The 26684-nt window shown below is 31.9% G+C and overlaps 1 protein-coding gene across 2 annotated transcripts in view; it reads right to left on the reverse strand.

The window, feature by feature from the left end:
- Positions 1 to 26684, reverse strand: part of STK38L (serine/threonine kinase 38 like) — a 110037-nt gene that overhangs the window by 16989 nt on the left and 66364 nt on the right. For both annotated transcript variants that reach the window (XM_051963349.1, XM_051963348.1), the window contains 3 exons: positions 19669 to 19813; positions 8868 to 8919; positions 896 to 1018 (listed from right to left, as the gene is read on the reverse strand). In XM_051963349.1, the coding sequence (XP_051819309.1) occupies positions 896 to 1018; positions 8868 to 8919; positions 19669 to 19802 (309 nt within the window). In that variant the 5' untranslated portion in view covers positions 19803 to 19813. The remainder of the gene's footprint in view (positions 1 to 895; positions 1019 to 8867; positions 8920 to 19668; positions 19814 to 26684) is intronic.

The following is a 26684-nucleotide window of genomic DNA, read 5'->3' on the forward strand; positions in this document are numbered from 1 at the left end:
TTCAAGAGCAAATCAGAATAAAATATATTCTATGAATGCCATCAATAATATTATTTTCATTTTTATCAAGCTAGTTGGTATGTGTGTATATGATATTATTATGATGATAATATGTTAATAACATGATTACATAGGATGGGATTTCCTCCATCTACTGAGATCTCAACTCCTCTATAATTTAAAGTTCTGGAGAATTGCTTGAGGCTCAAAGAGTTTCAGTGTTTTCTACATAATCACACAACTATTTAAGTATCAGAGATAGGATCTGAACACATTTCTTTCTGTCTCTAAGGCTACTACTCCATGAGATCACATATTTCCTGAAAGGCTTTGTAAGTAGTAGATAGTCAAATCTAGCTCTAGAATCAAGAAATTCTAAGTTTGGATTGTATTGCCTATGTGACCCTGGACAATTTAAATGGTCTCCTTCAGGACATGGCAATGAGGGCCCTGGTATCCACTGGAAGAAGTTCCTCTCTGGAAGATCTCTACATCAATTAAATCACAAATCTTATAAGCAATATATATACACCTGAATAGATATACGAATATCAGATATATCTTCTCCCAGGAACACATACTAAGCAACATGCCCATTTGAAAGAAATAATGGAAGTAACATTTTCTTTTCTATTATAATTTCCTAGAACACATCAAAAAAAAATCTAGAAATTCTTCTAAAACTCTTAAAATGATAAAAATTCATTATATTACTGCAAAAAAGTAACATTTGAAATTTCAGAAAGTCTGTGTTTTAATACAATATTTTTACTTCCCAAATTAAAAAGATGAAATACATGATATTAGATTAATAAATATACCAAAAGACAAATCAGGGGCTCAGGAGAAAAGATGGGTTGAATTATCAAGACAGGACTTAAGGAAAGACATGAACCTCTCCAAAGGCTCCTCTCCCTATAACTTTCAGGGATTCAAAGTCATCCAAGCCAAGCCTTGTCCTTTTGAGTCTGAGAAATTCAGTTTCTTTGCGAGCGTGCTGTGATCGCCGTAATTTTTTCTATGGGAAAAAAAAAGAATAATTAAATTACAAGATTGATTTATTTTTAAAATTGTTTTTGTAAAGGTCTACAACATAAATCTAGACATAAAAATTCTTTTATTTGTAATAATTTTTATTTATAATAAAAATATATAGAACTTTTATTTATGATAACTGGATTATTATCCTTGTCACTTATTAGCTATGTAATTTTAGCAATCAAATTAACTTCTTGAGACCCAAATGTCTTTATTTGTAAAAGATGGAGTTGGACTAGTTGCTCTCTAAACCCTCTCCTCTCTCCTTCTAGTTCTAAAAATGCACAAGCCTACATGTCTTTTCTGCATTAAGTGTTAAAAATGGATAGGATTGTAAAGTTTAAGAAGTTTCTGACATTTATGTTTTCTTTTCGCCCAGCACAATACAACATTACCAACAACATATTCTCTGCACCCAGTGCAAAATAAGACTACAAATGTAGGGTATATAACATCAGCTGAGCCCTCAATACTATTCAATAACTCTTCTTACTGACTTTATTTCATTTGTCAAACTGATGTTCTGAATTTTAAAAATTTCTTCTAAAGCTGCTAGGATAATTTCAATAGTCCTCACAGTTATTGCGGATAACTTAGCCTCCTGTTTGATGAGGATGATTTCAATTTCTCCCTTCATTTCACTAAACTTTTCAGTGTCCTCCTTAATCCTAGTTACAAAAGAAGTCATAATAACAACAGAATAAAATAACTTTTTATTGTAAATCAACAATAGTGCATTATACAACATAAAATTTACAATACTATAAATTTACAATAATTTTCTAATATTTACAAAATTATTCATTTTTCAGTTAAAAGAAGAAAACAAGATAATCATGCCCTGTGAAATTTTTAAAAATTTTATCATCTTTTATTTATATTCACTCTAGTCCTATCACATTAGTGACACTATCTAATAAATCTCCAAAATTTTCAGATGCCAACCTTAGTATTTCTCTTCTTTTTGTCCATAAGTACCGAAGAATAGACCCTCATTATCACTTGCTGGACTATTGCAAGAACCTCCTAATAAGTCTTTCTATATCTATTCTCCTTAACACCAATATTTTGTTTCATTTTATAGAACTAACTACGCTTTCTAATGCACAAGTCCAGTCAGGCTCTTCATTCTTCTGTTCAAACATTTTCAGTGTTCCCTATTGCTTGCAAAATAAAATTCACGCTCCTTTAAATAGTAATCAAGGCCCCTCTGTAATTTGATGCCATCTGGCCTTTTTAATCCTTGTTTTAATATTTTAACATTATAATTTCAAAGATATGAATGCTCCATCCACTGTCACCATTTACAACACAGTCTGTAGGACTGCCTATGAGCAAAATATTTATAAATATAAAGGCAACCTGATGGTGAATCTCAGAGTTTTTAGGAAGCTCGGATAATACATACACAGTTAGTATGGGACTTTTCCTTTCCCTAGTACTTAGCACAGTACCTGACATAGCAGGGGCTTAATAAATGTTTAGTGAATTGAAAAATTATAAGCTCATTTAGAAAATATGAGAAAATATGAGCTAAAGTTCTTCTGTATAGTAAGAAGCTTTGAAAGATAAACAAGTTTCAAGACCAAGAAAAGTCATCTCTCGGACACTTAAGGGGAAGAAGGTCAGCAATCAAATGAAAAATGGAAAAGATCTGTCAAGATTTTTTTTTTTTTTAAATCCTCTTTAACTCCAAGAACAGAGGTTCTACCATGTTTAAACTCTATCTATATCTTATTAGAGTAAGAAGAAATGGAACTGAAAAAAACAAAGATGTTTTGGAAAAGCAACTGAACTAGAAAAAACATACAAAAAAGGGGAACGTGCTGATGGGTGACATGATTCTGAAGGCATGGTTTCAAAGACTCTAAAAGAGTTGGGGGGAAAAAAAATCAGTCCTTATTATGAAAAAAGGAGACTTACAAATATTACAGACCAAGAAAACTAATCCACAGATCTACTTTCCTATCTCTACAAAATATTCATGATAATTTTTGATGAATTATTAAGAAGGCAACAGTCAGACTTTTAAAGATTATAGTCAGCTGTACACCAGATATTTACAATCATACTTTTTAGAAAAGTGTATAAGAATACAAGATTCTTTTTGTTGCTTGTTGATTAAAAAAACCCTTGATTTGCTAGGGAAAAAAATGGCTCTTGTCCCACATGACATTTCACATATAGATTAAATTATACATGATTCTTAACAATTAAAAATGACTTTGTTCGGTGACCCTTTAATTATTAATATTAATAGCCATAAAACAGAAACATGTCTGACAATATCACTGAGTGTGGGCAATGTAGAATCTAAATCAAATCAGGATTTTCTATATATGGTGAAGTCCTCTGGGTGCTTACATTAAGCTCTGTAATATTATAAAGTATTCTATATGAAATTCATTCAAAAGAGTTCATTCTAACTCTGCCCAGAAAAAAAACTAAGTGGATGAAAACTATGGCAAGCAATTGAACAGATAACTCAAAATTTGTCAATCAGTCCAAACATGTCATAGAAGGCAACACAAATGGATAATGAATTAGAGGTATAACTGAAGAAGAGGGAGTTAATAGACTGGATAGCTTATGGGAATGTGCAGTTATTTGAATCAATCCAAAAGGAAAATCTAAATTTCAAAAGACACTTAAATTTCTTTCAGCCTAGTATATTGCTGAGACGTTAAATTCAAAAAGAGACAGAGGCCTATAAACATGAGGTTCCCTGCATCTTGACAAAAAACCACATGTTAACATAATCGAAGCTCAGTTATATATTTATCTATTTTGTTAACTATTTCCCAATTCCAATACTCTAGTTCAGGCCTCACTGGGAGTGTTGCAGCATATCACCAATATGGTAAATTAAAGTAAGAAGACCAGGATTTAACTCCACATTCAAAGTATTAGTAGCTGTATGACCCTTGACAAATTATTTACATTTGCCAAAACTCAGTGTCCTTATCTAAAAAGTGGCTAATATAATAGGACTTATTATAATGGTCATTATGAGGACCACATAAGATAATATATGTTAACTCTTAATAAACCTTAAATCGCTATATAAATGTTAGATATTATAATTAATCATTATTATTCTAGTCAGAGAGAAAAAAAGGCAAAGGAATTCACTAACAGTTATGAGGTATGGGAGACTTGGGCATATATTCTATAAAAATTTTTATATTAATGGATGCATAAAAATGTTTAAATTTTAATTTTTAATAATTTAATGCTGGAAGCATTAAAATATTTTGTACAGAATGATGAAACTATCTGAACACAATACTTCAGATCTGACCTAGCCAGCAGCTTTTTAAAAGATAAAATATGAATAATCTAAAATACAAATCAATAATATATTATCTTAAAATCTTAATTATTCACAGACTCCTTTAAGAGCTTTGGGAAGCAACTAGACCAATTTTCCATCCAACAGATGAGTTTCCTCTGCTCAGCCTGATATGTTTATTACATGAATTGAAGGACTAGAAAATGTTTGAATTATACAAATTGAAAGAATAGCTGAGAATTACTAAGAATATTACAGTAATCTTCAAACATCTAAAGAGTTATCATATAGAATTATTAGAATTCTCCAGAGGAAAGTTCTAAGACAAATAAATGAAAGTTATAAGAAGGCATATTCATGGAATGCCTCAAAAATTAATTAATTCTCCAATCACTGAATGGGCTTATAGTATAAAATACCACATTAATGCCAGAGGGAATTGAATCAGGTAATTTCTAATACTTGCACCACAGTTCTATTATTTTAGATAAGTGTAGTAGATAAGTTGTAGATAGTATATTATTTTATATATCTGATTGGCAACATTTTTTCTTAAGCTTATTTATCAGTTCATTTACCTTTTAGTACTTATGCTAGAGTTGTCACGACATCTCATTGCTCTTAGGAACATGTTTAAGACTATATTTCATGGTATACAGTAATGGCAAGATTGTGTGATGGTTATCTATGACAGACTTAATTCTTCTCAGCAATTTAGTGATCCAAAGAAATCCCAATAAACTTTGGATAGAAAATGCTATCCACATTCAGAAAGAAAACTATGAAATTGAATGAGGATGGAAGCATACTACTTTTCACCTTTTTTTTCCTTTATTTTTTTCCTTCTCATGGATTTTCCCTTTTGTTCTGATTTTTCTTTCCCAACATGACTCATATGGAAATATATTTAAAATGAATGTCCACATATAACTTATATCACATTGCTTGCTATCATGGGACAGGGGAAGATAAGGAAGAGAGGGACAAAAAAATTTTGGAACTTAAAATCTTTTTTTTTAAATGAAAGCTAAAATTATCTTTACATATAATTGGAAAAATAACATACTACTAAAATAAAAAAAATTAAAAACATTATGTTTCACAGTGCCTGGGATATTATAGGCATTTAACAAATGTTCATTAGCTGACTGATCGCATTGGTATAAGCCTTACACTATAGGACATTTCCCTATCTAGAATTTCCCCATATCAATGAAATGATAGGTTTAGTGCCTATGCTGGACCTCTGTTGTTGTTTTTTTTCCTAATTAACTGATTTTTATTTTTTATTTATTAACTGATAGCATTCCACCATCAATTTGAATTCTCTTAGGAAATCTATTCCACTCAAATTCCTAAAGTGTCCAGTGTGCTCTATTAAGGATATTATTATTAAAAATCCTGACAACAAAATAAACTGAGAAGAACATTATCAGAGAAGTCTGTGGTAAGCACTTGAAACTTCATTCAACAAATATTTATTGAGCATATTCTATATACGTACAAAGTAGTATGGAGAAAATAAGCATGAGTAAGACATTATCCCTAAGCTTTTCAATGTGATATAATACACACTGTCATAAAATTTAAACTAATGAAATAAATGTCAAAATCATTTTCAGAGTCAAGGATTTCAAAATGCACTTACCATAGTTCAATATATCTTGCTAGATTTAAATATAAATAATCTAAGAAGTTCATGGTAAAAATTGATGTAAGTACTAATTCAATTGCAGTTTAGTCCAGCTAAATTATGCTGCTCACTCAAATATCAAAAGATAAAATTAAATGATTTATAAAATCAATAAACTGGTTAATAATGAGTGATGATAAAATTTAAGTATCAAAATGAAACAATCTTTGTTCCAATATCCATATCCTACTCCATATTCTCTCTCACTGACCATATTTTTATACTGATTATAAAGCTTTATATAAGTATATTGCCAAGAAATATAAATAAGGAAATTTAAAAGTTTGAATATGACATGAAAATCAACTGGTAAGATAAATGAGTACTATACAATTAGGCATTCTGTTCATGTAGGCACATTCCACTAGTTTGGGTTAGCTTCAAAAACTGATTTGCTTGTAAACAACAGAATGCTAACTCTATAAATGGCTACTCTACTAAATCATTATGAATCCTTCTGACTATATCAACAAAAACCACAAGGTGGCATCATAGAACCATTTGCTTTAAATATTTTGGATTTAAAACATTCAGAAATGAATCAATGTAAGAATTATTTGAAGCAGCTGCTGGTTTGTCTCTAATACTATAAAATTAAATGCAGTTGGATGTAATTGTGAAAACTTGAACTGCTTTAATCAGAACAGAGGGGAAAGTCTTCAACTATTTCTCCACCTACCCTCCAAAAAGGAAGAGAAAATAGCAGCATTACCCATCTGAAATCTTATATTACATTCCACAACAAATAACTCATGTTTTTAGCACAAATATTTAATATACAGATCATAATAATTCTGGAAATACAAAATTATAAATGTAACACAAGGTTACATTGCTGTAAATACCATCAATTAAGTGACCTAGAAGCAAAGTCATGTACTCAAAACCAGCCTTGTAATTATGTACCTAAAACAGATATGCTTTAAAAAAAAAAACCCTAGGAATGATGAATATGTATTTTATTTGCTTACTATTTATATCACAGATTAAATATTCAGGAAAAGCTAGTTCAAGCATTTTTGTGGGCTAGTCAATGTCCTATTCAAGGAAGGAAAAAACTAAAATGAATAGATGTCTTACTCCATCTTTCTAAATTTGAACAAGTAGTCCTTTAAAATCTCTACTATTAACATTCCATATAAGTAAAGCTTATTGTATGTGTGGTTAAGTTTTCCTAAAATAGAGCAAGGAATGTATAGTTTTCTTTGGTTTTACAAATGCCTGTAAGTATATACACCATACATATACAAATTTTATATATATATATATATATATATATATATACACATATATTTTTAATCTACATCAAAATATGTGTGTGTGTATATATATATACACACACACATATTTTGATGTAGATTAAAAATAATTTTCACTTAAATATCAGTTTAAGTAATTTATCTAAGATGAATTTTAATGTTTTACATTAAAGCATAACTGTATGCTAATATATTTTGATTATTTATAGTGTTCAAACCATTACTATTTATGTAACTTAAAAAAAAATAGCTTTATAAACAAGATACAACAGATCTATGACAATTATCATCCAAGGAGATTGGATTAAAAGCCAGATACTTTGCCACTAATGAATGAGCTATATGATTTTGTATAAATCACTTAACTTTCTGAATCCTTGTTTTCTAACTTTGACTAATTGATCTTAAAATTCCCCTTCAATTGTAAAACTCTGTAATATAAAGAGATGAAATTTCTCCATTAGATTATTATTTAGAAAAGTAATTAGGGGCAGCTAGGTAGCACAGTGGATAGAGCACTAGCCCTGAAGTCAGGAGGACCTGAGTTCAAATCTGGTCTCAAACACTTAACACTTCCTAGTTGTGTGATCCTGGGCAAGTCACTTAATCCCAACTGCCTCAGCAAAAAAAAGAAGAAGAGTAACTAAACAGTACTGTAGAAAATAACCAATTAAAGAGATTTTATTATATGCAGAGATATTTTGCATATGTTTCTAAGTTTTAGATTTTTTTATATATAGAGAGAAGCTTTTATTAGCTCTAAGTAGAAATGAAAGTATGGGCTCCATTAATCTTATTATTTTTCCAATTGTTTTCCTATAGAACTAAGCCATTTCCTTTCAAACATGTCAAGATTATAAATAATTGTAGTCAGAAAATAAAATAAGTTGGGAAGATCTATCATGGTTAGATAATGTTCTACTTTCTCCTCTGATACTAATTTATATCGAACTAGAAGTTTTTAAAGGAGCTCAAATTTTGGCACATTTTACCAAGCAGCCTATCAACTCTGTGGATCAGCCTATGTATCTTCTGAGAGACCCATTAACAGCAGGTAATGAATTTGGGGGTTTCTGACAGTTAATTAAACTGTCTGATTTGGAAGGATTGAAATTTGCCTTGATAAAAGGGACAACCCAAACTAATGAACTCATAGATTCCTTAAGTAAATCAAAGAAACCTTTTTAAAAATTTTTTGGAGTGGTATAGGCAGGGGGGGGAAATGAGTTTTCCTGATTGGCTATGTAAATCAAATTTATTGAATGAATCAATCCACTTCTATTTTAAATGAAATAAACTGCTTCTGTTCATATTATGTATGATATTAATACTTATAAAGTATTTTACAAAATCTCATTTACAAAAGAACAGTAATGCTTGAATCTTCCTTTTGGTGACTACTGCTAAAAATGGTGGTGGAAAATTATACAAGTAGTAAATTGACTTTTTTCCTTTTTTTAACACATTTATGACTAAAAGTAATGAAAATAAATCTATAAGTCAAATGATGATTTTCTAAACTAGGCAATCATCTAGAAGTGTAAAAATCCATGACATATATCGACAAACCAAAAAGTTATCTTACCTCTTCATCTGCCAATCCTTCTTCTTCCATAGCTACCTCTAACTTCTTTTGCCTGTATAGAGAAAAGAAAATGTTTGTTTTTAGAACGCCCTTGACTCCTGGTTGACAATTATTAAGCTTTCACATTTGCTACTTTAGTTACGTAAGACTAAGGAATAGAGCCTTATAAATCAACTGACCATTGTCACAGACATACACAGTTTAAGACTCCCAGGAAATATAGGGATATACTGTATTTTAGACTTCATCCTGAATTATGAAATGCTACAAAGATAATAATGAGGTGATTGGTCATATGGACTGCAACAGTTACATGAGATTTTTAAATTGTTTTTATAGAGAACATGTAAGAGGGAAAACTAAGCTTAGTAAGTAGCCTTAAATCTTGTTTAAAATGTATTGTCAGTGAAATAATTCAAGCAAAGAACAAAGTCTCTTGGTTAGATAATAGCCAAAATTATATTAAAGAAACTTTTCCAGTAAGAGAGAGAGTCTGCTATAAATCTAAGCCAAGACTGGATTCAAAATATGAAAATGGCACATTTTATCATTGTTCTCACTATTATAGAGTTTATGTTGAAAGGAAGGAAGGAAACATTTATTAACTTCTTATTATGTGTCAAGCACTTTACAAATATTATCTCATTTGCCCTCATAGCAATCCTGACATAATTGTTATTTATTTTACAGTTGGGTAAACTGAGGCAGACAGCAGTTAAATAATTTGTCCAAGATCATAAAGTAGTAAATATATGAAGTTGGATATGAACTCAAGTACTCCTGACTACAGGCCCAACTCTTTATAGAATTCACCTCTCAGCAGCAGCATCTACATACAGTAATGGACCACTAAAGATTATTCCAAATCTTATGGCCAAAATGGCTATTTGAACAGTGGCAAGCAGCCCAGTTTCTCATTTACCTACTGCAGATTTGAATTCTCTCTGAAATAAATGACTAAAAAGATCCAAAAAGAAATTACAGAAAAATGGCTTCTTCAACTCTAGAAATTATTAAAAAATCATCCAGCAGTCCATTTGGCAGCAGGAAAGGGGGCCACCAGCAAAGCCAGGGATAGCAGAGGCACACCAGCTAGCAGCTTCAAAGAACCTAAGGCAAGCCATAGATATATGTCTCATTTTGGGCTATTCTTCCCACTCCCAACTACTGCAGACCAGGATAGCCTAAGGACTTTTGAGTGTTTAGCATTCTGTCTTGAACTTCCAGAGAGCAACTTGAATATCTAGCACTCTAAATCTACAAGATCCATGGAGTCCTAATCCCAGGAGGTAGAAATCCAAAGAATGTCATAGCCAAAATCCAGAGGTTCCACAACAGATAAATAATATTACAAGTTAGCAGAAAGAAGCAGTTCAAGAACTAAAGACCCAAAATCAGGATCACAAAGACCTAGTTGCTCCTACCATTACTGAGAGAAGATTTTGATGTATAATATTCCCAAAGGCAAAGGATATAGGCTTACAACCAAAAATACCTTATTCTGTAAAACAATATAATTCTACAGGTGGAAAATGGACCTTTGATGGAATTGAGGACATTCAAACATTTCTAATAAAAAGACCAGAGTTGATCAGGTTCTCTGAAACTCAATGGTCATACACAGAAAGAAAAACCATACATTAAAATATCCATAGTAACCTTTTTTTTGGGGGGGGAGGAGGAGTAAACAAAAAACTATAAACAGATCATATTCCCATAGACTGAGAAATAGCAAACAAATTCTGGTACATGAATATAATGGATATTATTTTATCACAAAAAATGATGGATACACTGAATTCAGAGAGGCACAGGAAGACATATTTACCTTGTTAAATTATATATAATAAACAAATACACTTCTTCCAAAACAAATTCAACAAGACAAAAAGTTCAGTTTATTATATAGTCTCTTTTTTGTTCTTTTTTTTTTTTTGAGGTATTTGACATTCTTATAAGCTCCTTGCATGTCATTTAACCATATTACTTTTAAATTGTTTTTCTTTTCTTTCTTTTTTTTTTGCTTGTACTTCATCATTTTTTTAAAATAACTTTTTATTGATAGAACCCATGCCAGGGTAATTTTTTATAACATTATCCCTTGCACTCACTTCTATTCCGATTTTTCCCCTCCCTCCTTCTAACCCCTCCCCAAGATGGCAAGCAGTCCTTTACATGTTGAATAGGTTACAGTATATCCTAGATACAATATATGTGTGCAGAACCGAACAGTTTTCTTGTTGCACAGGGAGAATTGGATTCAGAAGGTATAAATAACCCGGGAAGAAAAACAAAAATGCAAGCAGTTTATATTCATTTCCCACTCTTTTTTGTTCTTCATTGTATACTTATATATTTGTTTGCTACAAGTAAGTTCACAATTCAATATAAAACTTTAATTTTAAAAAATTCATATTTTTCCATTGTTGGTTCATCCTTTTATGAAAAAGACAAAGAAATCATGGAATAATATCCTGACTTTCACTTGGATCGGATTTAAGTGAGGTAGATAGAGTTGCACAAAGTTGTTGCCAGTACCACTGTCTTTCAGAGCCATCAAAGTTCAATGCAAGACAAAAAAAGGGTAACTAACAATGGCCCAGGGTGATAACTTGAAGGTCTTTGACATCTGATCAAGCTCCAAATGCTCTACAGCCTCCTTCAGCCACCTTCATGACTCCATTGGAACAAATAGTTCTCATCCACTCATTTCTGCCAAGACTAATATACTAATATAGAACTAATTTACACAATGACAACATAGGAAACATCATGTATACTGGCTCTGGAGTCAAAAAAGCTGAGTTCAATTTCTCTTCTGACATTTATTATCCGTGTGATCTTGGGAAGTAGCACTCTCTCTAGACTTTAGTTTCCTAAAATTATTTATAAATAATTTTTATTTTTATAAATAAAATTTATTATAAATTTTTAATTTACAAAATTATAAAAGTATTAAAAAAATAAAAATTATAAAAAAAATCCCCTGAGATTTCTTTGAGCTACAAAGTCATGATCCTAAATAGAAAAACAAAAGCAACCAAATACAGTAGACCATGAAATTATAATTAATGACCAAATCTGGCCCAAGAAATGTTGAAAACAAAGCATTGCTGAATAAAAGAATGGCATGGTTAGACTTGCCCTTAGGAATAGGCTGGATTAGAGAAGAGTGAGTTTAGATGCCAAGAAGATCAGTTAGAAGGCTCTTGTTGTAGGGCAATTAAAAGGTAAGGAGGGTCTAAAATAAGGGATAGCTGGTAGCTGTGTGAGTAGAAAGGAGATGGATGTGAGAAATGTTATCGAGGTAGAATCCTGAAAACTTGATAGGATCTGTGGGTTGAGGAAGAAGTAGAAATCAAGGATGACACTGAATTTGTGAACATGGATAACTGGAAAAATGGTGGCATCTTCAACATAAATTAGATAAGTTCAGAAGCAGTTGATTTTTTTTTTTAATGGGGAGAGAGACATATTAAGATCTGTATATAGATATAATCTATCCATAATTATTGATCTTTTGGGATTCACCCTATTCCACAAAAAAAAAAAAAAAGACATGGTACAGTAAGACTTTTTCTCATAGGCTCAGAACTCCTACTTGCTACATAAATGAGATAATTACTGAGAGGGAGAGATGAGTGTGAATACACTGGAGGTAGGGAGAGTTTGACCTGAGTAAACTGTTGTTATAAGTCCCTGGCTGGAGTTAGGTTATAATCATCTTGAGGAGCCTCCATCTAAATTAGAAGGGGAGAGGTCCAGATAACAGTTTAATTTGTAGGAAAATAAAATATTTATTTTTTTAAAAAAGAAAATTTTAAACAGTCAGCGCTAGTAAGACTATGACACAATTTTTATTCATTTTTAAATTTTCTTTTTATTTATTATCTCATCCCGGATATATATTTCCATCTAACACTATCAATTGTGACTTAATTCACTAATATTGACAATAATTAAATAATATTAACTTACTTATGGATTTGCTTTTTTACCTTACTACTTATACTTAGACTTATTCATTAATCAATGTGAATGTTGCCAAAATATAGTAAATTCATATCCTGTAATCAGAATTCAATTAACTACTATTTTACCTCCTTTTCAATGCAATAATAATTCTTGCTTAGGTAAAGTAGTATCATTTTAAAGTACTGATTTTTTCATATAAATTTTTCAAATAAAATAACTATGTACTAAGTTAGAGGAAAAATATTTTGGTCTTAAGAAGAAAAAGAATTAAATCAAATGGTAAAGGGTATAAGATATTTCCTCCCTCTCCCCCCAACAATGAAGTTAGTTTAATGCTTGAAAGACTTAAGAGGGAAGTTTAATTTTTTAAAAAGTTAAAATATACATGAAAGAAATACAGTTATCAGGTAACATTTGAGCAATTTAGATCAGAAAATGAGTTGTAGAATAAGTATGAGATGTAACTTAACTTGAAGGATGTAGAATGATGCTTGCTTTGTATGTGAGCAGTGTGACGGTTTAAAGAGGCAGAGAAAAAAAAAACAATCTTTACTTATTGAAGTAATAATATACAGCCAATGCAGAATTTTGTTTTGTATAACACATATATTTGTAATGTTTTTGGTTGGGGGGAAGATTTGGAATTGAAAATAAAATTGAATTTAAAAATAACTAACAGTATGCGAATGTGAAGAACAGATTTAAAAAAAAATATGGACTGATACAGAAGACTACCTTGAGAATTTAGAACTTTAGAGAATTATGGTTCCTTAGTTTACTTGACTAAAAGTATTTACAATCAAAAAAACAAAACCTACAGTTTTTAAATTATGTAACCATTTTGAGGAGAGATGTTTAATAAGGACTTTTGAGCTCATCGGGAAAATGTTGTGAATTTTTATCTAGTTAGTGAAAGGTGATACTTTAGGTTGGAAGATTCTATAAAAACCACTGGAGATTTATAAAGCTGAGGCCAAGTAGGTACTTTGGTGAAAAGACAATAAAACTTCAGGTGAAAAGTCACCTAGAAACACAGTTTTGTCAGAGCAAGCATAGACATAATTACATGATAAGAAAGCTTCAGGTGTTAGTTTAGGATTGTCTAAACATAGTTTTAAGCACATTGGAAGAAAACTCTAATTCCAGCAGCTAGTGCTCTACAATATCACCTGGGGTTTAAAAAACCTGCATCCTTTCAGAAGGACCTGTTGCTTTTTTGTTGCCCCTCTGGTTTAAAAATACAAACAAAAACAAAAACAAAAAAGAGAGAGAGAGAAAAGACAGGTTATATAATTGTTCTACTGTACAAAAAGAGATGCTGAGATTTACTTGGATTACACTAAATCTTAGAGACTGAAAAGTTGGCCAGGTTTGGTTTTTCTTGCTCAGAAATTCAATTTGAGATCCTTTCACTCTTGAGGTTTATTTGAGGAGTTATTTGAACTGATAAGACAACACATGATTCTGTTACATGAACAGCTGAGTTTGAGAGTTATTTGACTTAAAAATCAGAACTACTCCAATTCAATCTTGCTAATGTATTTTCAATGTCATTTTATGAGTGACTTTAAGTTGAAAGAACTTAACAAATGCTATATGTTGATCTAAGAATAGAAAAAGGTTTGCTTAGGTAAAGACTAGTAAGGATAAGCAATCAAAATAGAAATAGTTTTATGTAGTATAGATGTTCCTGAATGAGCCAATGATCTCTAAGCCTATAGATGTGTGAGTTATTGTGAACATATTTTTTCCCTCTCTCATGTTATTTCTTTCCAGTCCCTTCCAGTCACAAAGGCATTGGTGGTAGAATGTGACACAGGTTTATGTGAAGATTGTAATGTAGTTATTATTCTTGCATTTGCTTTAACACATAATATTATTATTATTTCTTTTTGCCTTATTGCTAAGTAAACAGTTATGTTTAAGATCTAAAAATATCATCATTAATTAACTGGTAATTGAAGTGATTTGGTGGGAGCTCAAGAACTGAAATGGCAAGTAGGAAATGCAGACAATAGGACATTCCTAAGGTTGTTGTGGTTGTTATTCGGTCATGTCAGATTCTTTGTAACCCCACGGATAAGAGCATAAACCCTTTTGTTCTCCACTATAGCCCAGAGTTTTTTCAAGCTCATGTTCAGTGCTTCCATGGTCACTATCTATCTCATTCTATGCTATCTCTTCCTTCTGCCTTCAATTTTTCCTAGCATCAGAGCTCTGTCTTCTCATTATGTGGCCAAAGCATTTGAGCTTCAGCTTCAATATTTGTCCTTTCCACAAATAGTCATAGTTGATTTCTTTAGGTTTTGACTGCTTTGATCTCCCTCTTGTGCAAGGGACTCTCAAAATTCTTCTCCAGTGCCACAGTTCAAAAGCATAGATTCCATAGCATTTAAACTTTCTTATAGTTCAATTCAAGTGTCACTTCTGTGGTTTAGAGATCCTGAGAGAATTTAGTCCTTCTCTAAAGGACCGTATATGGTATGTTGGAAAGGAGAAAGCCAGCCCAAAAAACAAGCTGACGTTCCCATGTCCACATGAAAGGTGTGAAACATTATAATATGGGACTGTTTGCACATATTGCATTTATAACGAAAATCTAAATAAAGATAAGGTCCTAAAGTGCCTTCTAAATCATCAAGGAAAAAATATGCTGAAAACAGTTTGGCATCAAAAATATTTTGTAGTATTTTAATTATTTGATAATAACAAAACTATGGCGGTAGCTGACCTCAGAATGAAGAAGATCTGGTTCTAGGATCAACTCTGACAGTCTGTCAGGTATCTAAAGCATTTTGTAGTATTTTAATTATCTGATAATTGCATGGAGACAGTATGATGTAGTAGAGGGCTGAGTTCACAATGAAGAAGATCTGGTTCTAGACTAAACTCCAACACCAAGGGGACTCTGAATCAGCCTTTCAAGTCACAGGAAACTCCCTTAAGACTGTATGCAATGGAGAAGAATTGGAATTTCATGGTAGAGGAAATGTTCCTCAGAGGTAGCTCTCTAGACTAAAGAAATTACAGGTTCAGATGAAGAGAGCAGGTGTAGGGGTTTGGAAGAGGATGGTATCTATGTATTTTTGTAAGCCAAACATCCAATTAGCTATGACAGCCTAATTGCTATCATGCCAGATAACATAAAATTTATGCTAATATTATTGTTAGAGGGAGCAAAAGTGAACTATTTATGAAAAATGTGTGAAGGGCATCAATCAAGCAAAGCCACCTGAGGCACTTTTGTTGATGTTTTTGTTGTTACTGGAAGTACTGTGTGTCTGTATCTGTGTCTACGTGCGTGCAAATGTGCTCATGTCCTTGAGGATGGACATGAGGAAGCATAAGGGAAGCAAGGAAGGAGGAAATTTTGAAATTTCCAAGCAAATACTTCAGAACAGTTTTACTGTACAACTGTCTAAGGAAAAACTGGAATACCTTGTACCAATAAGTGTTAGGATGTACTAAAATAGGGCTGGCCTCTGCATTAAAATGATGTAAGCAATTTGCAGTCACATGAATCTCTGTGAAGACTCATGACATAAGAGCCTCCTTCTGAACCAAATTTTCAGTCACCTATGTTGGTTTTCTATAAATTTAAATCTATGATTGAAATATTTAAAGTTTGCTGTTAAGGTTTCCTGACTTTATCCTCATAAGTAATACATGGAATAATAAACCTGTAATAAGCAAATCTACCCACGTGTATAATTAGCCTATTATGTCCAAGTCTTCCTTCAAGCCACTTCCCAAATCTTGCCAAGTACTCTTCTTTCATGAAAAATTTTTCTAAAATCCCACATGCATCACGAAAACATCTTTATTTGGAAGCAATGTGGGACGTTTGTTCTGGGCCTACCTTAGGTAAACTTTTAATCCCACTCCCTATTACCCCATAAAAGTAACTATCTTCCTAATATATTTTATCAGGCTTTTATACCTGTCCACTTTTCTATGTCCTTGCTAAGAATGCTGCCATCATCAGCACTCTCTTAAATTATAAGTTTTAATGGCCAGGGACAATTTTATATTCATTTTGAATATATTTATATGAAATATATATATTTTTGTGACATGACAACACAGAAATGATTAAGAATGTCTTTAACAATGGCAATACCCACTTTTTCCTCTCCCCTCTGTTTGGTGGACAGGAGAGAAAAGATTAACAGACATAGTTAAGATGTCAGGAATGGAAGACTATCTCTGAACACCTCTCTTTTAAAAATGAGTGTATGATTTTTCTCTCAAATGGTAGAAAATGTCACACAATGTGGAAGGCAAGCCTAAAGACTTAATCTCTGGGCAATTGACAACATGTAGGAACATTTTAAATTCTATGATTTAAAAGCAAGTCTAAATGTTGGATATTCCTTCATCAAACCTTATAGAAAATGATCTTTTTCTCTAATTTACTTTTATTCAAAAGGATTGGAAAAATCAATCCACTCATTTATAGACGAATATATACTATAGCATGCTATATTAATTTGTAATCTTCATAAATGAAAACTATTTTTTCCTAGGATCTTAAGTTCCATAACAAAGTGGACTAAAAGGTATGAATAATTTAATCACTTTTCTTTCTATTCAAATTGATATCTGGAAGAATGTAGATGATAGCTGTATATTGTAATAGAGAGGGAACCAGGTTTAGAGTTGGAAAGGCTTTGGTTCAAATCTTGCTTGGGTGAGGAACAAACTCTCTGTGCCTCAATATAGTCTTTGTGTTCAAATTTGATCTCAGTTGTATGGTCTTGGGCAAGGCACTTAATCCTATTTGCCTCAATTTCCTCATCTGTAAAAGAAGCTGGAGAAGGAAATTACAAACTACTCCATATCTTTGCCAAGAAAACCCCAAATGGAGTCATAAAGAGTCAGACACTAATGGAATAAGTGAATAACACAACAATATATAATATATGATATGTACTGTAAAGCAGAACTTAATTACCAAAAATTTAAGAAGCAACTGCTAATGTGAAAGGTATTATGTATGGTATTTGGGACACATATCCACAGTCTTCTCCACACAGAGTTTACAGTCTGATAGAAGGGAATATAGCTTGTAAACAAAAAAGTGCAAAATAAAAGTGTCTTATATGCCAAGACAAAGACCAGATATTGTGCTTCACGAAAATTCAAAAAGCTAGTAATCATTTTTAACAATGGGGTGATGAGAGGAATAACATAATACTTCAAAGAAGGGCTAAGCCTTGAAGGAAAAGAAGGATTTCAAGCAGCATTAGTAAAGAGATAACATATTTCATAGGCATGGGGAAGGTCTGGGTAAATGTAGAGAAAGAAAAGCATTGGTTTTTGAGTGTGTATCATAGGATATGTAAAGGAAAGTAGTAATAAAATCAGATTAAAAAGATAAGAGGAAGCTGTCTTAGCATGGGTCTGAAATTCCAGATGAGTATTTGTATTTTATCTTATAGACAATAAGTTTGTGAGCAGAAGCACAGTATGCTCACACCTATGTAAGGATTATTTGTATTATTCTGGCAGCTGTGTGAAGGATGAAGAGGAGGGGAAGATGCTAGGTGATAGAAGACAAATTAAGAAATAATAACTCGGGATAAAAGTAATAAGGCCCTGAAATAGGTTGCTAGATGTATGAGGGGGAAGTAGAGGATGGATGAAAGAGATATGGTGAAGAAGTATTAATGATCTGACAGCTGATTGATAGGGGGTAATAAAGAAGAAGAAGAAAGGGTCAAAGATGGAGCAAGACCCGAGTAGTGATACTATTAACAATATCATAATCAACAAGAACAACAACAACAAAACAGGGAAAACAGGAAAGGGGGCAAGTTTCAGTAGAAATATGAGGAGTTTAGGCAATAAGATGGTACAATGTTTTCATTTGAGAAGCTTGTGTTTCAATGAACATTTAATAATCACTCCCAAAATAGTACTCTATAGCCAGCTTTTATTGAATGTTATAATTGTATATCGTCCTATGCTAGATGGTATATAGGATATAAAGATGTATAAGATATCAGTCTCTGCCCTCAAGAAGCTGACAATTTAACAAGGAGAGGTAAGGAGTACAAAATACTATGCCATTACTTTTGACAGACAGAATCAGAGGCTTCATGGAGAAGATCTTGTTTGAGTTGAACTGATTTTCTGCTGAATATTTCTATGTCTCAAGCTAATACTAACAGATACCTTTTGCAATACCTAGAATGACAGCAGACAATTTTGTTCTTGTGTAATCTATTAAATCTTTTAAGTCCTACAAAGTACCACATGGCTACTACTTTGAACAGATAAATTTTCTCAATTTACTATTTTTGTCACTAATTCTGTATCCTAAGACAGAATTAATATATGCAGAAGAAAGAAGATTAATTTATACATTAATCTTAAATAATACATACAAAAGATACAGAAGAAGATGGTTGGCGTAAGCAACCCTGTAAGGCCATATACATAATTTCAAAATAGTTTTAAAATGCTGGGTAATGCCAACTTTTAAAAAATAATTTAGGAATTTGTCTACTAAAACCAAAACAAAAAACACTACAGAGGTATAACATTTTTCCTAACTAGAAAACTTTATGTGTGTTTAGTTTGTGGGTGATGTGGGTACTTGTTTGATCAAAATTGAATATACCTTGAAAGAGCATTTTTTGAAACCAAATCAATGAATAAATGAATTTACATTAATTGTAGGTTATTCAGAAGTGGTATGGTTTGTTCCATGTTGTAAAATTTCTTAATGGAAAACATGCTAGTACTCCAACCAATCAATGTAACAGTCCAAACTAAGTAAGAAATTGACTTGGATTAGTTTTTTGTTTTGTTTTGGCCATACCTGGTTTCTCTTTCTTCATGCTGTAAAATTAGGTTGCTGTAGAAATTCTCCAATGTGAGTTTAGCTACAGTCACTCTTTCCCGGGTGTGGTTGCTCATGGGAAAAGTTGTTGTAGTTCCCGCAGTCATTGCCATAGTAACAGATACTGAAACAGAATATATTATAAGAAATTATTCAATAGAAGAAACTTTCTTGATAAACTCCAGATATTTAACTTTAATTGGAAGACAGCTCTACCCTGAACAGTTAAGCAAATCTAAGTATACCATAAAATTATATGAAACTAGTGGAGCAAGATGTACTTTCCACACATCTAAAATAATAAAGATGAATGATCTATAACAAAGCAAAGAACAATAACAAAGCATCAAGGAGAACACATTAATTATTACATATATTCCACAGATGCTTTCTTGCAAATGGACAAATAATAATTCAGCTTCCTTAATTCAAAAAACCCCCATATGCCAAAGATAATTACATAAATACGTATGCATATATTGGATTTAACATGTATTTTTATACCATGTTTAACATGTATTGGATTACTTGCCATCTTGCAGAGGGGATGGGGAAGGAGGGAGATTGGAACACAAAGTTTTGCAAGGGTTAATGTTGAAAAATTATCCTTGCATATGTTTTGAAAATAAAAAGCTTTAATAATAATAATAACAAAAAAAATATGTCAAGCTGGCAAAGCAAGAAAGTGTACTGTTTTCAAGTAACTCGCCTGCTGTAATAAAACAAGGGTATAAAATAATTAGTGTCATACCCCAAACAGAAAAAAAAGTGAAACAAAGACCAGTAATGTACTAGTAGAAAATAAATTAATCAAACCACAGCATATGTATCTATATAATAATGTACATAAATTATCTCATTTACTTTTCATAACTGGGGAAGGGAAAGGTCAGACAGAAAAAAAAATGTACCTATTTTATGGATCAAGTGTTACATTTAGAAAAGTTTAAGTGACATATCCAGAGTCACAAACACAATGAAGAAGAAAAAGGAATCTTGATCCACTGTGTCTCAATCAATAAACATCAACCATGAGTTCAAGAATTGTAAGAGCTAAGAATACAAAGACATGAATGAGACAGTCTAGGCTCTCTCTCTCTCTTACATACACACACACACACACACACACACACACACACACACACACACACACACACACACACAGTTTTAAGCTTCAATAGTGAAATAGCCCAGGCAATAAAATTCAAGACAGCCCCAATGAGTAAAATTTAGAATTTATTTGGTACCGAGCTTGGGACGGAGTTCTGATCGAATTCCGTGCCTCACAGAACTAAAGACAGCCTTATAAGCATTTTTTGTTCGGCTTGTTACATTTTAATCTGTGATTCGCATTTTACAACAGGAAGATGGGGGTTTTACAGGATAAGAAGAGAATCCCACCTGGGCAGATGTTTTAACATAGATAGAGAGTTTCAGCTACCACCCTCCCGGAACAGATACCCTTAAGAGCATTGTTGAGCCGGCCCTTTGAAGTGCAAAAGAAGTCTCCTAATCTAGCTGAGCAAACTTTCTTCTGCTAGCCCGCAGCCCTTGAAGTACAGTGGAAAGGTGGGCCATTTGTCCATTTCAATAGCTATTACAATTTTCTGTTTCAGAGACAAATATGATAGCAGAAATAACATCTTAAATGAGAATGAGTACTATGTTAATGAAGCATGGTATAGGGGAAATGTCATTAAACTAGGAACCTTATACAGGATGTCCCAAAAGTCTTTGCATGGATTTAATTCTATGAAATATGCTATTAATTAGTCTGTACTGATAAGCTTATACTATAGGATCATATTACATTCAATAAATCAACAAGCATTTGTTAAACACTTACCAAGCATCATTAGGTGATGAGGACATACAACAAACTCTCCCCCTAGTACTCTGGTAATAAACTTTGATGCCTATAGAAAAAATATTCCTAATTTTGAATTCAAGATATAGGAAATAGGACATATTGTGTTGGTGTTTTGGCTCAATTTCTTTCCCAAATCATGATTCTTAGTAGCTTAGTATTGAGAAAGACATGGCTTTTTATAAGGAATATGAAAAAAAGATGAGGTAGTTTGGATCACTAAGTAAACAAGAAAAATATCAGGATGATAATGGAAAAAGTAACAAAGAAAAGAGGATTCATTAAATTTTCATAAGGCTAGTAGAATCAAGATGGCATAAGGAGAAAAATTCTAGATTTTTATTAGATCACCTGGGTTCAGTCTCACCTCTATCACTTATTAGCTTTTTGATCTCATGTAACTCATTTAACTTGTCTTAAATCTCCTTTTTTGTTATAAAGTAATAATTGTGCTATCCTCACAGACTTGTTAGTTTAAGAGTTAACCATACCACCATAGCCCCAATTTCACCATACTATATTTCAGTTATCTTTCTGCCATACAATTGTTTACATACACATTACTTCTTCCTTCTGAGCTTCCTTTGATATAATAAGATTTTGTGGTCCTCCGATTTTAGTGGAGCTTCTGTTCTGGCAATAAGTAGTGATTCTAGATTTTCTGTTTCAGGAAATTCCCACGCCCAGTCTATCTGATTCTGACCACTTTTTAGTCAGATAGCTTCTGGTCTCAGAAACTCTCACAGATCAAACTCCTGAGACAATAAAGAATAAAACCACTTCTCAATTCTTTGTTGCCTGGTAATCTTGTCAGTAATAATTTGGTCAAGAGAACCAAATTCCAGAGACCACTCTTTTCTACCAATGAGCCATAGAATTAGCATATCTATGATTGCAAGTTGGATAAATATATCTCCTTCAAATCTGCAAATTCTTTTGAGACACCTCATGACACCAGTCTAGGACCCCAAACTTTTGAGATGCTTCCCTCCCAACCTCAACACCATCATCCACCCCACTCAGTCTGAGAAAAGCAATCAAAGCAATAAAAAACTACCATTCCTAAAAAAGACATATCAACTGATACCCCTCTGATGCTATTTTGATCTTTCAGACTAAAATATCATTCATTTTGAACTCATTTCTCTCTGTTTTCTTTCTCTATTATAATCTAAGTTTTTTGAGGACAAGGACAAGGACTGTCTTACTTTTTGGATCTGTACCTCTAGTAACTAACATAAGTACTCATCAAATAGTAAACTCTTATTAAATATTTTAACGTTCATATATATTTGAATTATTGTGAGCACTGAAGATTTAGTCTAGATAAATCATAGGTCATCAAAAATAGTTCTGGTTATCTTTAATTCAGACAGATTTTTTAAAAATCATAAATAAAAATATGATTATTTTTAGCAAAAAACACTTATGTTTACCTTAAGTACATTTAAACCCCTGAGCTTCTAGAATCCTTTAGACCAATCACTAAAATTTCTTCTTAGGAAAAAACAAAAATGATTAAAATTGAAATTAAAATTCAAACACAGACGTAGTAAGAAAGTATTTTTTTAGAAGAAAATATACCAGAAGGCAAAGTATACCTGACCCTGTCAGAGAAGAACTAAAAATTTAACTAACCCAGAAATACAGTTAACCAAATGCTAGAATGTCAAAAAGAAAAAATATTGCAAACAACTAAGGGTCTTACAAATCAAGGGAAACCAGCCAGAACCATGCAAAGCTATATGCTAATTATGAAAAATGAAAGGAAACAAAGTTGAATAAGGCTTTTGGCAATATAAATTCACCAAAACAAACTTTAAAAAAGGTAAACAAGTTTATACAGGCAAAAATAAATAAATCAAGAAGACATAATATCTGCAAACTACAAAAAAAAAAATAAGAAAAAAGAAAAAAAGAAGAAAAAGAAAGATAAAGCTACTTTGCCTTCTAGTACTTCTACCTTATCTAAAAGGTAAAAGCAAGAACAAGGAGAAAATAATTATGGAAAAGTCATATTCTCCATGAAAAGTAAAAACAGATAAAATTATCCCAGATGAAGCAAGAAATAAAAGGAAGAAGTGAAGCCATACTTTTAATAATGAGATAGGACATATGAAGGTCATTGACATAAAGAAGTAGGAAAATGGAGAGGGAGGAAATCCAAAGCCACATTCACTGGGGAAAGGAAGAAATAAGGCAATTGTCTTTTAGAAGTCTTACTTTGTCTTAAGATCATTAAGAGAACAAATAGTTCTCTTATGTGCAAACTCCATAAAAATATACACTATGTGTCACTAAGTGCTTACTTATTATGTGCCAATCACTGGGGTAAGTACTGGGATACTGAGCTAAAGGTATACTAAATGTATACTGACTAAAATGTATACTAAAGTACAATAATCTAATTTTAAAAATGGATAGATCAAAGAATCAATAAATAAATCACAAAAGTAAATGAAAACAGGAAGATAACGTACCAATATTTACGAGATTAAAGCAATTCTGAAAATTTACATCTCTGAAACTACAATAACAAAGGGAAAAAAAAGAGATAACTAATGAATTGAGCATGTAATTAAGAACTGGAAAATTAATAATCTGAAAAGAAGCATAAAAGAAAAAAAACTGAAAACCACAAAGGAAATTGAATCGAAAACAAAAAGACTTTTGAGCTGATGTACTAAACAAAGAGCCATTTTCTAAAAAGCCTTAGAAAATCGACAAACCATTAGTAAACTTGACTCTAAAATTAAATAGGCAAAATGAAATGAAAAATGAGAACAAATTTACAATGAATGAAGCAGAAATGATGAAAATTATTAGAAAAGTTTGTAACTGAGAAATCCTGAAAGCTTTTCCAATAAGATCAAGGTGAAAGAAAAATTTTCTCACCACCACCACTATTATTTGGTAGAATGCTAGAAATGCTAAGTATAGTGATAAGAAAAATAAATTAAGGGGATAAGAATTGGCAAAAAGGAGGTAAGACTATCTCTAGAAGTAGATTATATAATGGTTCACTTGGAAGATCTTAGGACAGGATTTTTAAAAAAATCTTTTTTTTGTGTCATAGATCACCTTAGAAATATGGCAAAGTCTGGGAAAACTCAAAATATATATATTTTAAAATAACTTTTTATTGATAGAACGCATGCCAGGGTAATTTTTTACAGCATTATCCCTTGCATTCACTTCTGTTCCGATTTTTCCCCTCCCTCCCTCCACCCCTACCCCCAGATGGCAAGCAGTCCTTTACATGTTGAATGGGTTGCAGTATATCCTAGATACAATATATGTGTGCAGAACCGAACAATTTTCTTATTGCACAGGGAGAATTGAATTCAGAAGGTATAAATAACCCGGGAAAAAAACCAAAAATGCAAGCAGTTTATATTCATTTCCCAGTGTTCTTTCTCTGGGTGTAGCTGATTCTGTCCATCTTTGATCAATTAAGGCTCTCTTTATTGAAGAGATCCACTTCCATCAGAATACATCCTCAAACAGTATTATTGTTGAGGTATATAATGATCTTCTGGTTCTGCTCATTTCACTCAGCATCAGTTCATGTAAGTCTCGCCAGTCCTCTCTATATTCATCCTGCTGGTCATTCCTTACAGAACAATAATATTCCATAACATTCACATACCACAATTTACTCAACCATTCTCCAATTGATGGACATCCTTTCATTTTCCAGCTTCTGGCCACTACAAACAGGGCTGCCACAAATATTTTGGCACATACAGGTCCCTTTCCTTTCTTTAGTATCTCTTTGGGGTATAATCCCAGTAGAAACACTGCTGGATCAAAGGGTATGCACAGTTTGGTAACTTTTTGAGCATAGTTCCAAATTGCTCTCCAGAATGGCTGGATGTGTTCACAATTCCACCAACAATGTATCAGTGTCCCTGTTTTCCCACATCCCCCCCAACATTCCCCATTATCTTTCCCTGTCATTCTAGCCAATCTGACAGGTGTGTAGTGGTATCTCAGAGTTGTCTTAATTTGCATTTCTCTGATTAATAATGATTTGGAGCATATTTTCATATGTCTATAAATAGTTTCAATTTCTTCGTCTGAGAATTGTCTGTTCATATCCTTTGACCATTTATCAATTGGAGAATGGTTTGATTTCTTCAAAATATTTTTAAATGTATAAAATAAAATACATAGGATTTACAAAGGAAATCAATTCTATTGAAACAATCATAATAAAAATGTTTTAAAAGTGCATGAATAACTGCCTAAGAACTTTAGAGAAAAAAAAAAACCACTAAAATGAATAAAGGCAACAAATAAAAGTAGCAAGATGCAAAATAAATCCATACAAGCTCCTTGTAAATGCAGGATTGATATAAATATATCCACAAAATAAGGTTTATAGAAATAAATGAGGTCTAAATAATTAGAAATGTAATTTACTATTCATGATTGACATATGCCAATATAATAAAAATGAAACTACCTATATTATTCTACAGATTTGGGACAATCCCAATCAAATTATGAATTAAATTGTGGTACTAGAATAAAATTAATAAAGAAGAACAAAAGGTCAAGAATGCTGACAAGAATTATTTTAAAAAAATAGGAATGAAATGAGATTAGCAGTCATATCAAAAAGTATTTTAAAAGAATAAAATTATAAATATAAATTAATCTAATGAAAAAAGAAAAAAAATTAAATAAGTGCAATAAATAGAAGCAAATGAAATCTAGTTTTTGATGAATTCAAGAACATACACACTACCTGGGAAAGATTTCTTGACTTAACGAATTTAAAAAACCATTATGAGGGGAATTTTTTAAAAAGTAAAGGTTTTAAAATTGCAAATAAGGAAAGTTTCACAAGTCGCCATGAGGAGACAGAATAACTGAGAAACCATAGAAAGAAAACTAGCAATAAAGTCAGAAGACCTGAACTCAAATCCCATTTCTGATAACTCTGTGATCTTGGGCAAATTATTTAACTTCCTTGGGCCTCAATTTTCTCCTTTGTAAAATGAAGGACTTGATAGTCCCTTTCAGCTCTAAATTTGTGGTCTTAGAATATGAAGAATATAAATAAAATGAATAGAATATGAAGAAAAAATATAGATTAGGGCAGAAGAAAACCTATGTATCA

The sequence above is a fragment of the Antechinus flavipes genome, chromosome 5 (genome assembly GCF_016432865.1).
Source record: "Antechinus flavipes isolate AdamAnt ecotype Samford, QLD, Australia chromosome 5, AdamAnt_v2, whole genome shotgun sequence".
Lineage (NCBI taxonomy): Eukaryota > Metazoa > Chordata > Mammalia > Dasyuromorphia > Dasyuridae > Antechinus > Antechinus flavipes.